Source organism: Stigmatopora argus, chromosome 8 (genome assembly GCF_051989625.1).
Source record: "Stigmatopora argus isolate UIUO_Sarg chromosome 8, RoL_Sarg_1.0, whole genome shotgun sequence".
Lineage (NCBI taxonomy): Eukaryota > Metazoa > Chordata > Actinopteri > Syngnathiformes > Syngnathidae > Stigmatopora > Stigmatopora argus.
In genome coordinates this window covers 5,807,906-5,822,836 of record NC_135394.1, presented here as the reverse complement: position 1 = coordinate 5,822,836, position 14,931 = coordinate 5,807,906, and the positions used below count along the sequence as shown (strand labels likewise).

The 14,931-nt window shown below is 39.3% G+C and overlaps 4 protein-coding genes across 6 annotated transcripts in view; 3 read left to right on the top strand and 1 right to left on the bottom strand.

The window, feature by feature from the left end:
- LOC144079161 (peptidyl-prolyl cis-trans isomerase FKBP3-like) overlaps positions 1-14,931 on the bottom strand; it is a 139,843-nt gene that overhangs the window by 56,530 nt on the left and 68,382 nt on the right. The gene's annotated exons all lie outside the window — the stretch shown is intronic.
- Positions 227-4,062, top strand: mpv17l2 (MPV17 mitochondrial inner membrane protein like 2). The gene is made up of 5 exons (XM_077607359.1): positions 227-565; positions 1,856-2,017; positions 2,358-2,434; positions 2,731-2,859; positions 2,976-4,062. Exons 1-5 carry the CDS (start codon positions 376-378, stop codon positions 3,063-3,065), a joined length of 648 nt encoding a protein of 215 aa, XP_077463485.1. The 5' UTR covers positions 227-375; the 3' UTR covers positions 3,066-4,062.
- cist1 (colon, intestine and stomach enriched 1) lies at positions 5,048-9,079 on the top strand. 3 transcript variants are annotated; one of them, XM_077607739.1, is made up of 5 exons: positions 5,048-5,167; positions 6,078-6,365; positions 6,675-6,838; positions 7,199-7,433; positions 7,541-8,431. In XM_077607739.1, exons 1-5 carry the CDS (start codon positions 5,107-5,109, stop codon positions 7,615-7,617), a joined length of 825 nt encoding a protein of 274 aa, XP_077463865.1. In that variant the 5' UTR covers positions 5,048-5,106; the 3' UTR covers positions 7,618-8,431. The 3 variants fall into 3 exon arrangements, with proteins under 3 accessions (XP_077463865.1, XP_077463866.1, XP_077463864.1); XM_077607740.1 differs by lacking the exons at positions 7,199-7,433; positions 7,541-8,431 and adding an exon at positions 8,454-9,079; XM_077607738.1 differs by having other exon boundaries at positions 7,199-8,431.
- LOC144079156 (3',5'-cyclic-AMP phosphodiesterase 4C-like) overlaps positions 9,322-14,931 on the top strand; it is a 69,673-nt gene continuing 64,063 nt past the window's right edge. The window contains exon 1 of the mRNA XM_077607732.1: positions 9,322-9,996. The gene's annotated coding sequence lies outside the window, so the exon portion shown is untranslated. The remainder of the gene's footprint in view (positions 9,997-14,931) is intronic.

The window sequence follows — 14,931 nt, the reverse complement described above, 5'->3', positions numbered from 1 at the left end:
AACATGTAGTAAATAGTATTATTGTGGGAAGTCAACATGCGTTAGAATGCTGTGATTTTTATTTCCTGACTATAAATAATATAATAATAACTATAAAACTATACATTATTTTTTTGAGTGTAGTGGAAATGTTCAGCCAGCCTAGTCGTAAATAAAGGACTAGTAGTATAGTAATAACCCGAATCTTTAGTCCTCCAGACCAGCAGATGGCGAAATAACATTTACGTTCTTCCTTTAGCAGTCATACATTACCTTGAATTGTGTATTCTGTTAGTTTCGAACCACTTAATTTCTACGTCACTTGTCATTGGGAAACGTTTTATTTTCAGGGTGTTGCTGGAGTCCTGCCATTAAGAAAAACTTAAATTAAATGACATGTTTCCCCGGGCGGGCAAAGAATTTGTTGTCCGCATCCGATTCTCGTGGCGACAAATGTTCCAGGGTCGCTACCTCCTGCTCACTAACACGGTTAGCGGAGGTGGCATGCTGGCGCTGGGGGACTTTTTGCAGCAGAGCCGGGAAAAGCACAAGGACCCGACCATTATCCGAGAATGGAACAGGACAGGTGGGAGGAAAAAGGGAGAGCCGCCGATACTGGGATTTTTAGTGTGGTTCGTGTTCATGTTGTAGCGCGTGACTGGCTCGTTATTGGGATGCGTTTACGTGGTCGCCATATTGGATGTGGATGGCCACCCCTCCCGCTCGTAAATAAACCCAATATTACCGCATCCCCCTAAGACCAAACTTACCTTACACGTGAAGGTGTCATAAAATCTTTGTCTGATTATTCTTAACAGTTTCATGAACAATATGTGTGTGGCCTGGTTGAAGGGTGTTGTGCATTTATTGTATTTTTTAAAAATGTCATTGCAATTACTTTTCCTAGTCAATTCGCTCTGCTCACACTATAATTTACAAGAATATGTAAACCTACATCGACAATATGACCACAATTAATGCTACAAATCTACAAAGTTTTAAGACGATGGGTTCACAAATAATTTCCGTACTGCTTATCCTCACAAGGGCTGCAGAGGGTGCTGGAGCCTATCCCGGCCGACTATGGGCGCCAGTTGAGCGGCAACCTTGAATTGGTGGCCAGCCAATTGTAGGGCACAAGGAGCTCACACTCATCCCTATTGGAATTTTAGAGTAATATTAATAAAACATAATATTTTATTTAATAATCTAAATGCACAGTTTATGAATAGGAGAGGCTAATTGATGTGTTGTGTGCGGCAAATTCAATCAAAAGTTACTGTCCGATTGAATCTTAAGAGATTGCCACTAAGCTGTATAATGGTTGAGACATCTCATTCATTTCTTCATTTTCTGAACCGCTTATCCTCAAGGGTCACAGGGGGTGCTGGAGCCTATCTCAGCTGACTTCAGGCCGGAGGCGGGGGATACCCCTGAATCTGTAGCCAGGCGATCGCAGGCTCTCAAAGAGACGGACAACCATTCACGCTCACACTCATATCTAGGGGCAATTTAGAGTGTCCAACCCGCCTACCGTGTATGTTTTTGGAATGTGGGTGGAAACTGTAGTACCCAGAGAAAACCCACACAGGCCCGGGGAGAACATGTAAACTCCACAAAGGAGGACCAACCTGGATTTGAACCAAGGACCCCAGAACTGTGAGGCCAACGCGCTAACCACTCATCCGCTGGGCCGCTGTGAGACATCTCAATGCAGCAAAATAATGAGAGATCTTCAAGGATTGCTGCCCTTTTCCATATTAAATATTGTAGTTGGGCACTAACTTCAGGCTCTTGAAATATGAACTTTCATATATATATATATTGTTAAAAAAAATCATATAATAATTCCAAATAATTGTGTTTCTCCCAAAAGGTCGTATGTTCATAGTCGGCTGCTCCATGGGTCCTGTGCTGCACTTTTGGTACACATGGCTCGACACAAGATTTGTGGGAAATGCTCTGAAGACAGTGGTGAAGAAAGTTCTGGTGGATCAGATGATTGCGTCACCTACTCTTGGCATGTGGTATTTTTTAGGTGAGAACTGTCTTTTAATGTTGCTGTTGTTAATTTTTATTTGCAATGTAGCTATCCTGAATGTGTGTTTCTCAAGAACATTTACATTAATAAGACAGGTGAGTTTAAGGTTAAAGGTTGAGATCTCGATACAGTTGGAGTAAAACAACAGGCCTTATTTCTTCATATCAGAAAGAGTTCAGAGGTTGAGTGTAATAAATTCGACTGGTACTTTGTTTGGTGCTGTGATTCATTGCTTTATTAGAGTCAAGCTCATTCTAAGTGTGTAACTTATCTGAAATTTGTCTTGATCTACCCGACCCGCTTACGCACATCTGACTCACAACTGTGTTTATTGTAGGTATGGGGGTCATGGAGGGACACTCTTTATCCCATGGATGGGGGGAATTCAAAGATAAATTCTGGGAATTTTATAAAGTAAGTGCACGTGCTTGTAATGTGATGTGACAAGTAGTTGAACCGTGGCTGTCTTCACTATTTTTTTCAAATGTTTCAGACTATGAATATAAATGTTTTGTTTTTATGTTGAGAGCCCACTTTCATTTATGTGAATTTCTGGTTTTATCCCGTTGAAACGCTAAAAATGATCAAATACAGCAAACTGAGCCTCCGTTTTTTGTACATCTTTGTAGAAGAATTTTGCTTGTAAATAGAACAGTTTGTTTGCACACATTGATCTTCTTAGGTTTGTGTGTTGTTTTGCATTCTGACAGGCTGACTGGTGCGTTTGGCCTGCGGCACAGATGATCAACTTTTATTTCCTCTCACCCAAATTCCGTGTTGTTTACGTAAACACTGTTACTTTGGGGTGGGACACCTACCTCTCCTATCTCAAACACAGAGTAAGTTGGCCTTGCTAGTATTTTCTCCTTCACGCTTCTTTTTCCTTGAACGTGACAAATGTACTTTTGCTTACTTTACTCACTTGTTTGTATTGTGTTTGCAATGTGACAACAAGCCCTCACAGCCACAATCTGACGGTGTGGAAGAAGTGCAACAGGAAGATTTGCCGCCAACCAAACCCACTGAGGAGAAAAGTGGATGGTGAAGTCAAGGACGGGCTACAGTATGAATGCCTGAAAGCTGAAACCCGCTGAATGTGGAGGTTTAAAGTCAATTTGCTGGGACAATTTCTTCCACGTTCATGTTAGCTATACTCCATTCATGTAAGTATTCCGACAGTGTGATACCTGTCCTGTCCTCTGTGGACATTCTGAGAAGAAGAAGTGGTCTTTCCAGATTTAATATTATGACAACCACCAGTTGACTCTGGTTATTGTGTAACAGATTTATACTGTTTCACCTTGCTGGAATTTCATTTAAGTACCAAATATTTAACTCAGTGTATACACTTTATGTGCCCAAATTTCTGAATCTTTTATAATTATAAACTTTAACTTAATAATTGTAAACTATAACTTATAAACTGCGATTCCTAGAACATTGTTTATTTTTTTATATTGTTATAGGAGATGTAAATGAATTTGATTGACATTAGACAATGTCACAATGCAAAATATAAAAACTTGACTTGAGTTAATATTTTTATAACATTTTTCACACAACTGCATTTTGTTCATTCAAACAAAAGGATTTGGGTGATACGGAAATGTTTGTTCAGTTGGTAGGGATTTTCTTTTATCTACCAAAGCGGTTTGTGCATTTATAGGTGAAGGGTTGCTGGGAAAATAGTGGTTCATTTTTCATTGCCATGGTTTGTATTTCAATCTGATTGAAATCTCTGCATTTTTCCCCCTAGATGATTTGTTAATGATTATCTAGCGACCTACTGATTATTTTTTCCCTGATTTTATATACTGGTGATATGATACGTAAGACATAAGTTAGCTAAGATTTATTTATGACTGTATCATAAGACTACATTGTCATTTCATAATACATTCTTGGAGCAATGTGTTGCTTAGTTCTCTCAACATAATTGTTAGTTGAAAAATCATTAGCATATTTAAGAAAACTGGTTTCTGTGCTTTTTATTTGTAATTTGATAAATATCAAAATATTAAAAAGCCAATATGATCAAAGTATTTTTATTGTCATTTATAGTATTTACATAACAACCACATTTGAATGCACATGAATCATTTCACTTTTCTCTTTTATAAAATCTGGTAAATCAGACCGTTTGTTCGTTTTATTTATTTTCATGTTGTTACTCATGACAATTAAACTGAAAAATGTAAAAAGAAAGAAAAATGAAATTATCAATTTTTTCAAAATGCTGAAGCATCCAGCAAAAATTATTTTTGACAATTTTAGATTAGATAACTTTATTCATCCCGTATTCGGGAAATTTCACTGTCACAGTACCAAGAGGATGAGAATACAGACACAGGAAAAGGCATTTTAGAGATAAATAAATAAGTTAATAAATAAATATATAAATAAATAAAATATTTATGCTCCCATCTTTATAGGAATAGTTTGGGGATGGCCTGTTCCTGTTCTGAAATTTCCTTAATCAAAGTAAGGCAGAAACATGGATGAGAAAGCTTGGCGTAGAGTAAAATAACCTAAAAAAATCTTCACTGAAGCACAATAGAACAGCTTTGGAAAAAAACTGACGAGAAAAGAAGATCCAGGCCTTGACCTCACATGCATTTCTAAAAAAGAATGGTCAAAACGTCATATAAACACACTTTGTAATGTAATATATGTGAACAGCTTTCCCAGAACAATTAAAGCTGTTATAGATTCAGAAGGTGGACAAACATTGTATTAAACCCTTGTATTATGAGCGGGGATGTCACACGACCTGTGAGCAAATATTTTTGACAATATATAGTGTATTTCTATTGGATCTAATTAAAACATTTCACGAATAACGTCCTGCTAAGTAAAGAAAATCATGAAATCACGATGCATTTTTGGGATGGTGTCAGCTTTAGAGTTGAGGTTCCAAAGCAGCAGGGACGGAGACTGACGTGCTAATTCAGCTACTATTCAAACATTGACGAACCAGCTTCAAGGAGATTACGTGTTGACCAAACAGACTTTCAACGTATCCTGCTCTTGAGGATGTGCATGTCTGTGTGTGCAGTCTCTTTCTGCCAGCTTTATTCCTTTTCAAGATGTCAGCAGTGATGCGTCTGACTCTGCTTATCTCCCTGTTGACTTTCACCCTCAGTCAGGGTAAGTCTGGTTTTCACTTTTCTACTTGTTAAAAATGTCTTTTTAATGATTTCACTTACGAGGATGACACAACAAACACCAAATCACTGTATTACCTGGTTTTGACTTAATAATCTATATGTGATGATATGAGATATGATGATTTAGGTGTATTGTACATCTATTGCAGGGGTGTCAAACTGAACCAGTTTATTTTGGGCCATAAAAAGGTATAACTTAATGGCCACCATTGATGGTGCTAGACATCAATCCTACTGAAAGATGGGATCCTCAGCCAGTTTAAATGAATTGGACCTCTATTTTTTTTGTCAATGGCAGGAAGTGAGTCAATTTTCTGTCACTTCCTTGCCATTTTAGGGTACTTACAGGTCACTTTTGCAAAGGACAACACCCTATTGTTTCCTCTTGTATACATTTTCTAAACTTCCACAAGTGAAGAATGAGTTTGATTAGGTGACAGAAATAATATGCACTATACTGGAATCTTGATTAGAAGCAATGTTCCCTCTAAGCTGCGCGCGTGCGCAATTGCGCACTACTCTCGTCTTCTCTGCGCACAGCAAATCATATGGAGCGCACAAAATAAAATCCCCATTTTTTTTTTTTTTTAAATTCATAGATATTAATCATTACATTTTATTATTACTAAATAATTTATGTGTAGTAGACAAACACCTGCTTATGGCAGGTGTGATACTGGTGTGTGCCCATAGCGAGCAATGATGATGTTGCTCACACCGGTACTCGGTGTGCTCAGGGAGGTTGTCTTTCTGCCCAGACAAACAAAAAATTAGAGGAAACATTGATTAGAAGTAGTACCTAGTTTTTGTTGACAAAAAAACAACAACAGCAACAACTTTGGGCGTACGAATGAAATAGAAATAGAAAGATTGTTCTTAATTTATTGCAGGAAAGAACATCTCTTCCACAGTTAAACAGAATCAAGTAATAACGAACACTACTTTGATAAAGACAAATTTGGAGACTTGGACTAGCCACTCTGCAGATGCAAAGCAGCAGCAAGTCACTATTGTAGCGACATCACAAACCTCAGCATTGCCTTCGCAAACATCCACCAGGACACAGCAGCCTTACTCTGCGGTAACCAGGCACACATCCAAAGAGACAACACCTCTTCTATCGACACTCTCGGCAACCTCAACCCAAGTCACGCCTCGACAAAACATAACCACTCAAGGTCTGTTTGTTACATCAAGAAAGACGGAACGATATACATACTGCATCCTCCCACTGCTAACCACACCATTAGTAATTCTTTGACAAAAATCATTTCACACAAAGTCAAAATGCAATTTATAACTATTAATGCCATTGGAAATGTTAATTATTGTTCATTTTTGGGAAGCAAAACCTGCACCCACACCAATATGGACACCTCTGCTTCCATTTGACTTAAGCTCACCAAAATGCATCCTTCTTCTGGAAAAGAACACAAAATGACTTTTAAGAAAAACATCTAATTAATGTATATGTGTTGTTCTCTGAGCTCCCCCTCAAGAATTTGGTGAGGAGGATTTAAGGACCAACCCTGGCCTTGTAGCCATCATCACAATCTTCTGCACCATCGTTGCCCTTGCGCTCGTTGTGGCCACAGTGAAATGCATCCAATCGCCGAGGGGCGACTTTGAGAGGCTTGAAGACATGCCCATGGTGAGTCAGAGCAAATATATTGAGGGTTGTGATACTCACAATCCCTAACAATAGATTAACGATCCACTTTTTCTGCTATTGTTTTGGTTGAGGAATATAGCGTTTAGTGTAGTCCATTTTATAAATCCTGCTGACTTGAGGCAAAAAATTAAAGTACAACTTAGATGACTTCTTAATCATGTGTGTCACTGTTTATCATCAATGAGACATTGGTTATATGGCGGATGTTGTAATATTACAACAACAAAAAGGGAGTAATTTTCCAAAAATTAAGCCCAAGGTTTACCGAGACGGAGAATATTATTACTCATAAAGTCATCTCATCTCATCACATTTTGTGAACCGCTTTATCCTCATTAGGGTCACGGGGTGCTGGAGCCAATCCCAGCTGTCTCCAGGCCAGAGGCGGGGGACACCCTGAATTGGTGGACAACCGATTGCAGGGCACAAGACGGACAACCATTCACACTCATACCTCGGGGCAATTTAGAGTGTCCAATCAGCGTACTATGCATGTTTTTGGAATGTGGGAGGAAATCGGAGTACCCAGAAGAAACCCACGCAGGCCCGGGGAGACCATGCAAACTCCACACAGGTGGACGTGACCTGGGTTTGAACCCAGAACCCCTTTTTAAAGTAATATTGTATGAAATTATGAGCATTGCCTGCACACACAATTAGATTAGATTTTTTTTTTTTTAGGTTGGAACTTTATTTCATCCTGTATTCGGGAAATTTCTTTGGTTGCAGTAGCAAGACAGACACACAAGACACTGTAGACCTAGGTAAAAAAAGTGGAGCCACACACAGGAAGTCCACAAGGTGGGGACCCTCTGCAGACTGTATTTTTAGCTGTGAAAAAAACATTTTGTCTGGAAAAAAAGGACTTTATAATTTGCTACTGTGCAAGTTTCGAAAATATAACTACTGTTTAAATCAGGTTGTGTTTATAGCATTTGTGGCCAGTTGTTACCTTCTCGATCACAGTGTTCCCCGTGCCGAGGCCACCGTGATCCGAGGGGGATGTGTACGCTGCAGCCAAATGTGAATGAATAGTGACTGTTGTCGAGTGACGAGCTCCACAGGAGAATTGAACGCTCAACCGTGGCGGGGAATGAAAGATGGCATTGACAACACATTCGCCTCATTGTTCTTCTTTGCCCCTCAGTGTTTTTTTTCTGCTTACTTTTCTACGTCAATGGGAAAGCTGCTTGGATTGTTGTTAAAAAAGTTAGAGAGCCAGGAAAGCAGTTGTGTGCTCGCTGAGGTACAGTACAAGGGACGTTTGAAAAAGTGGAGGAAATTAAAAGTTGCTTGAAGGTCGGTTAGTTGGAGGTGACTTGTTTCTTGTTATATTAAAAGGATATCACAAAACAAGCTGTCCATGTCAGTCGAAGTGACATAATTTAGATGGACTTCTTGTTTGCTCATTGTATTTTTGCAACATGACTGATTGCGTCATTAATTTATTGAAGTGAGTGCAAAGGCAAACTAAGAAAGTAAACTTTATAATCATCCAGTTTCTCAGAACATATTTTTTAAATATTTTTATATTGAGAATATCCATTTACATAATTTTATCAGCTGAATTTTTTTGGTTTGTTTATCTTTTCAGGACAAAATGAATGAAGGATCCGCATTTGCTCGCTACTCTAAATAACTTGCACAACTTCAAGAGATGTCTGACAGCAACTGCATGCGCAATGTCCTCAACATCTATACACCACGTTACGATGAATGATGAATACTTCTGCCTCTGCTTCTCCTTTTTGCAAAAGGCACTCAGTCATTTACTGTCAATAAAGCTGACTTCGGGCCAAGGGTGGGGAACACCCTGAATTAGTAGCCAGCCAATCGCAGGACACAAGGAGACAAACAACCATTCACGCTCACAGTCATACTTAGGGACAATTTAGAGTGTCCAATCAGCCTATCATGCATGTCTTTGGAATGTTAGAGGAAACCGGAGTACCCGGAGAAAACCCACGGAGGCCTGGGGAGAACATGCAAACTAGTTTTTTTAATAGTTCATTTAAAATTCTTTAAAAAAATGATTATCTCATCTAATTTTCTGAACTGCTTTATCCTCATAAGGGTCACAGGGGGTGCTGGAGCCAATCCCAGCTGTCTCTGGGCCAGAGGCACAAGTAGACGGACAACCATGCACACTCCCACATACACGTACGGGCAATTTAGAATGTGCAATCAGCCTACCATGCATGTTTTTGGAACGGGGAGGAAACCGGAATACCCGGAGGAAACCCACACAGGCCTGGGGAGAACATGCAAACTCCACACAGGTGGGCGTGACCTGGATTTGAACCCAGGACCCCAGAGCCGTGAGGCCAACGCACCAACCACTCATTCACCGGGCCACATGAAAACTATTCCTTTTTTTAATAGTTCATTTAAAATTATTTTTCAAAATGATTATTATTTGAATAACGAATCCCACCCTTCCCCAAAAGGACCATTCAATTGATTTATTTTATTTATTTATTAATGTATTGAAATCATAATTTATTTATTTAAATCATAATTCAGCCACAAAGGGGTTTTAAAAACTGTTGACTAACTCATGATTTCCCCGAGAGGGCAAAGCACACACAAAATGTTCCATTTTGCAAAAATCGCTTGTCGCCTCTACAAAGCGATCATCTCAATAAAGCCATATCTGCATTATTAAATCATAAGCGCTATTGTACCGATAAGAGTCGTTTCATGTGATCGCCTCCTGATGTCACAAAACACTTCACAGAATTAAAAAAAAAATGAAGTAAAGTCATTTCTATACAGTGGTTTGACTTTGTAGTGTTCTGGCGTAAACGGGAACTAATATCGCACAAATAGATCCGTCTTCTTGCGCTCGTGTTGTAGTTTTTATTTATTTTTGTATTTGGACGTCTTGTCATGTGATCTCTGAGAGACGTCACATTGACGGAGGCCACTAGGCGCCGTGCGTAGCACAGTTTGAACACTTCCAAGAGTTTGAAGTCGAACAATCCAACCGGGCGCAGCAATAAAAAATGCAAAAATGCGATAAGAGCTACCGTCTTGCCCGGTGGACTGTCTTGAAGACGTTCAAGACACGGGACACCTTTTCACTATCCACGGCGAGGGAGAAAACAGAAGACGCCGTCACCACGAGGTTTATACCGGTGAGTTTTTTAAGAGTCAATTCGTTTCAACGTTAAAAGAGACTTTTTAAAAAGTTGTTCCAGCAAACGCATACTACGTGTTCATACGTGTTCAAACCTGTTGCTATGTCCCTTAAACACGTTATTTCAATCCATCGGTATTTCATTTACGCTCACATTGAGTTGATTCTAGCGTTTTTACGCATTTCTCATTGCCGATATTTCACTGATTTCATTATTCTTAATTTTGCAAAGTATATAATCACTGTGTAATATTAGCGTTGTTTTAACTGTGTTGTAATGTCAGCAAAAAATGGGGAATGAATGTCCTCAGACTATGAATCATTCCCTCCTCCTGTCTTTTTGTCTTTTTGTATTTTTGTTATCTCCTTCCTTCCACCATATCTGCTTCCTTTCTTCTGCTGTTAAGCCCCAAGAAAGACAAAAAGACATGGGTTTGGCGTGGATAATTTCTTCTTTTTTTTCCCCATAAAGGGAAGACAGAATGCTCGCCTCCAATGTTGATCATTACAGGAAAACCCTAAAAAAAAGTCCACTCTTAACCTCCTACAAAACCGTTTTTCTCGTCTGAGCAGTGTTCATCAGAAAAGTCAATTTTCAAGACACACTTTATCTATGATAACTGTAAAAAAAAAAAGTTAAATTTACTTCACATATTGCCTGCCACGGACAGCTTTAGACATCCAATTCATTTAAATTTAAGAGGGTAGGCAGGTATCAGCTTCTGCCAGTCACAATGGATTTGGTGTCCATGGCTGTCAATGGCACTGAAACATTTATTTTCAGTCGTGCTAGTCAGAGTTTTTATTATCAAGGCACACTACATACTAGTGATGTCTTGGTCCGCTTCAAGTCCCAGTTCAGTATTGGCATCTGAGCCCGATATGGCAAATATTCGGAGTATCGGACAGTATCGGATTTGATCACGAGGTCGGATCCAAGCCATGAGTCGCGTGTGTTTTCGTTGAAAACTATTGAAAACTTTTCAATAGTTCTTGTAGGCTGCTGTAACTCAAACCCGGGAAGGCTCGGTGGCCTCACAGTTCTGAGATTGAGGGTTCGATTCCAGGTCCGGACCTTTCTGTGTGGAGTTTGCATGTTCTCCCCTGGCTTGTGTGGGTTCTCTCTGGGTCCTCTGATTTCCTCCCACATCCCAAAAATAAAACATGCTGGGTAGGCTGATTGATCAATAAAAATTCCCAAATGACTTTGGGCGATAGGCAGACTACACCCTGGACTGGTCGCCAGTCAGCCATAGGGCACACATAGAGACAGATGACCATTCACACTCACAATCATACCTCCACCAGCGGGAATTTAGCCCGCGCCTGCCCGCATTGACATCAGACGAGCGAACCACTACACTATCTGAAACATATCCCTTGCAATTAAAGGAACTGTATAAAAGGAGGCTTACGAAAATATAGTTAATATTCTATAATTGAATAAGATGAATACATTGTGCTGTCATGCTGTAGTAAAGTTTCACCTAAAAGCAAAATTAGATCACTTATGCTCTTTTCCATAATACCCCACATGTACCACAATAACCACATGTGTCAAAGTGGCGGCCCGGGGGCCAAATCTGGCCCGCCGCATCATTGATGTGTGGCCCGGGAAAGTAAATCATGAGTGCCGACTTTCTGTTTTAGGATCAAATTAAAATGAAGGGTATAGATGTATATTAAATTTCCTGATTTTCCCCCTTTTAAATCAATAATTGTATTTTTTTAATCAATTTTTTCTGTGTTTTTAGTTCAAAAATCATTTTGTAAAATCTAAAAATATATATAAAAAAGCTAAAATAAACATTGTTTTAGATCTATAAAAAAATGAATATTCAGGGCTTTTAATCCAGTTTTTTTTAAATCCATTTATTAAAAAAAATCCTAAATATTTTATCTAAAATGGTCCGGCCCACGTGAAATCAAGTTGACGTTAAAGCAGCCCGCGAACCAACCCGAGTCTGACACCCTTGCCCGACACGTTTGTACAACAGTATGTCTGCGATTTCTGACTTGTGCCCGTTGTTGGCTGGGATAGACTTCAGCACCCCCTGCGACCCTTGTGAGGATAAGCTGTATTTAAAATGAGTGAATATTCTGTATGTCCAACAGATGGCATTCTGCTGCTGCATCTGCATTAGTATTAGTGTACCTGTGAAAATTTCTAGGCATGCTAAACCCTACCTTTTCAGCATTTAGTTAATACATTTTAAAAAAGAGCAGACTGACATTTTTTGTATAACACATTTTAAAATAGCTGTTGCGGTCTTGTCACTGTGAAAGTTATAAATTATGGTTCCTTTCTTTGCCCCCCATCCACAAACACATTTTAATCTTAGAATGCCATCTGTCTTGTGACATCATTAGGAAAAAAAGTCACTTATCACAGTTATTGAATTTGCGCTGCTCTAGGATTGGAAGTTTTACAACACTGCTTTTTTTTGCCTATTTGGTAGAAGCTCAAGAACCTGAAAATTGTTGATTTTTCAATTTTGCTCAGATAAGCATTTAAAAAATAAAATAAAATATTTTATTGGACAGACAGTTAAGAAGGTCGCCTGGGGGACGAGTGGTTAGAACGTCAGCCTCACAGTTCTGGGGTCGAGGATTCGATCCCAGGTGGGATCTCTTGAGTACTACAGTTTTATCCCACATCCCAAAAACATGCAGTGTAGGTTGATTGAACACTCTACATTGCCCCTAGGTATGAGTGTGCGCATGAATGATTGTTCGTCTCTTTGTGGTCTGCGATTGGCTGCCCACCATTTCAAGTTTTCCTCTGCTTGGTGCCCATAGTTAGCTGGGATAGGCTCCAGCACCCCATATAACCCTTGTGTGGATACCGTACCCACCTCGGATCGAACCCTCGACACCAGAATCACTTTCCACCAGGCCATGCAGCAATAATTATTGACAAACTACTATTGATCTTGTCGATACTGCTATTTCCCCACCTTACCCAAATGTGATTATTCTTTTTAGGGGTTTCCCATCTACCAATATATGTAATTTTATGCAGCTAATCACCCTTTTCAGCATTTCCCACATGTCTTGCTTTCTTTCTAAACGCCTGGCTAGTTGCTTAATGTACTGAGCCTCAGTAGGTTAAACATCGGCTAAGTCTACGTCGTCTATCTTTGTATTAATTGGAGCAAAAAACACTTCCTCTTAACCTAAAGACTTTACTCATCTCATTTTCTGAACCGCTTTATCCTCACTAGGGGTGTGGGGGGTGCTGGAGCCTATCCCAGCTGACTTCGGCCCAGAGGCGAGGGACACCCTGAATTGTTGGCCAGCCAATCACAGCTAAAGACTTCACTGATCATTGTAACACTTATTTTGCCTTGCAGGGCATAATCACGTTTTTCTCTTTGCAAATTTATTGTTTGATGACTCGTGAACATTGCACAGACCCTTATCAGCTTGTATTAGCCCATGCTATCCGTTTTACGTCATTGTGACGAGACTCGATACTATCACAAGATGTCTTCTTTTACCTTAAAGGTGTGAAAGAAGAATTACATAGAGGACATCTTTGTTCCTTGTTTATCTTAACTGACTCTTGCCAAGGGCTGTGTTCAAATACTACTTTTGCTCTGAATATTTAATATCAACATTATTACATGCTGTCAGACCCTAGTAAAGTTTGTTTGATAGGATTTTGTCGCAATGCTTCGTTTTCCGTAGGCCAAGCCTTTTTTCTCTTTTCTCTCTCTTTTTATTCCTTCATATTTGCCAGGGTTGTTAACATCAATCTTTACTTTTGCCTAATTCAACAATCTATCCTTTTTTGCTTTGACTTTACAAGTCAGATGCAAATATGATCCCCCATGTAGTTACTACTTTGCACCAAGAGATGTCATACATCTACCAACATTATTTGTGGGCGTCTTCATCAATTAATAGAATTCTCATGAGTTATGTTGATATTCTCAAAACTATTTTTGCAAAAAATCCTGGAAAGTTGTAACCTGGCACGCATATCACGTATCAAGTAGCTCCGGCTGCTAATTGGACAATGGCCCTCTTGTCACATCACCGATCAATTCACATTAAGCAACAATATTACATACATTGGTCTGGAGAAGAGCAAACACATAGTTTTCTGTCCAAAAAGCTTTTATTGACACTCTTTGCTGGTCTTTTTCTGAAGAAATTGAGTATATTTCTGACAAAGCTTCGTAAATGGACCTATATATCTACAAGAACCACTTTGCACTCCGCCATTGTTGTCTGGTGATAATCACATCTGCAGCTCCCCTCTAAGCAATGCATGTTTTTGACATCATCTTTTATTACAGTGGCACAAGAAAGTTTCATAGCACCCAAGTTCTTTGTGTACCACTGTTTCATTCTTTTGGTTCCCCATTCAAGTATATGTGGGATGCAAAAGTTTGGGGACCCAAACCCTTAAATGCCACTGTAATTATAGAAACTTGAAATGCTCCCTAGTTTTCCTGGGAAGAACTGAAAGGATCAACACAGTATTAACGAGCATTAAAGCATATCATCATGATTCATCAAATGTTCATCACATTGCATTTAGTTAAACTAGTACAGTGGTACCTCGAGATACGAGCTTAATGCGTTCCGAGACTGAGCTCGGATGTCGATTTTCTTGTAACTCAAACGAACGTTTCCCATAGAAATGAACTAAAAACAAATTAAAATGTTCCAACCCTCTGAAAAAACACCAAAAACAGGATATTGGATTGGAAAAACATTTTTATTTGTTCTAATTCGCCATCTATTAACAAAGCAACAAATAACTAGCAGTTTAATAGTACTAAAATGTGTTTAATATTATTAAAATTATACGGATTTCGCGGAGGGGAGTGACGGACAGAGAGAGGGGGGGACTTTTTGCATGGCAACGCGCTCGTAACATAACATAAACAAATTTAAATGAACTTGGATTACGATGCAGACA

Bases quoted from the DNA above. Each gene is read 5' to 3' on its own strand.
- mpv17l2 (XM_077607359.1), top strand. From the start codon at position 376: ATGTTTCCCCGGGCGGGCAAAGAATTTGTTGTCCGCATCCGATTCTCG. The intron at 2,435-2,730 runs GTAAGTGCACGT...GCATTCTGACAG, and splicing joins AATTCTGGGAATTTTATAAA to GCTGACTGGTGCGTTTGGCC. The intron at 2,860-2,975 runs GTAAGTTGGCCT...TGTGACAACAAG, and splicing joins TCTCCTATCTCAAACACAGA to CCCTCACAGCCACAATCTGA.
- cist1 (XM_077607738.1), top strand. From the start codon at position 5,107: ATGTCAGCAGTGATGCGTCTGACTCTGCTTATCTCCCTGTTGACTTTC. The intron at 6,366-6,674 runs GTCTGTTTGTTA...TTGTTCTCTGAG, and splicing joins ACAAAACATAACCACTCAAG to CTCCCCCTCAAGAATTTGGT. The intron at 6,839-7,198 runs GTGAGTCAGAGC...TATCCTCATTAG, and splicing joins GGCTTGAAGACATGCCCATG to GGTCACGGGGTGCTGGAGCC.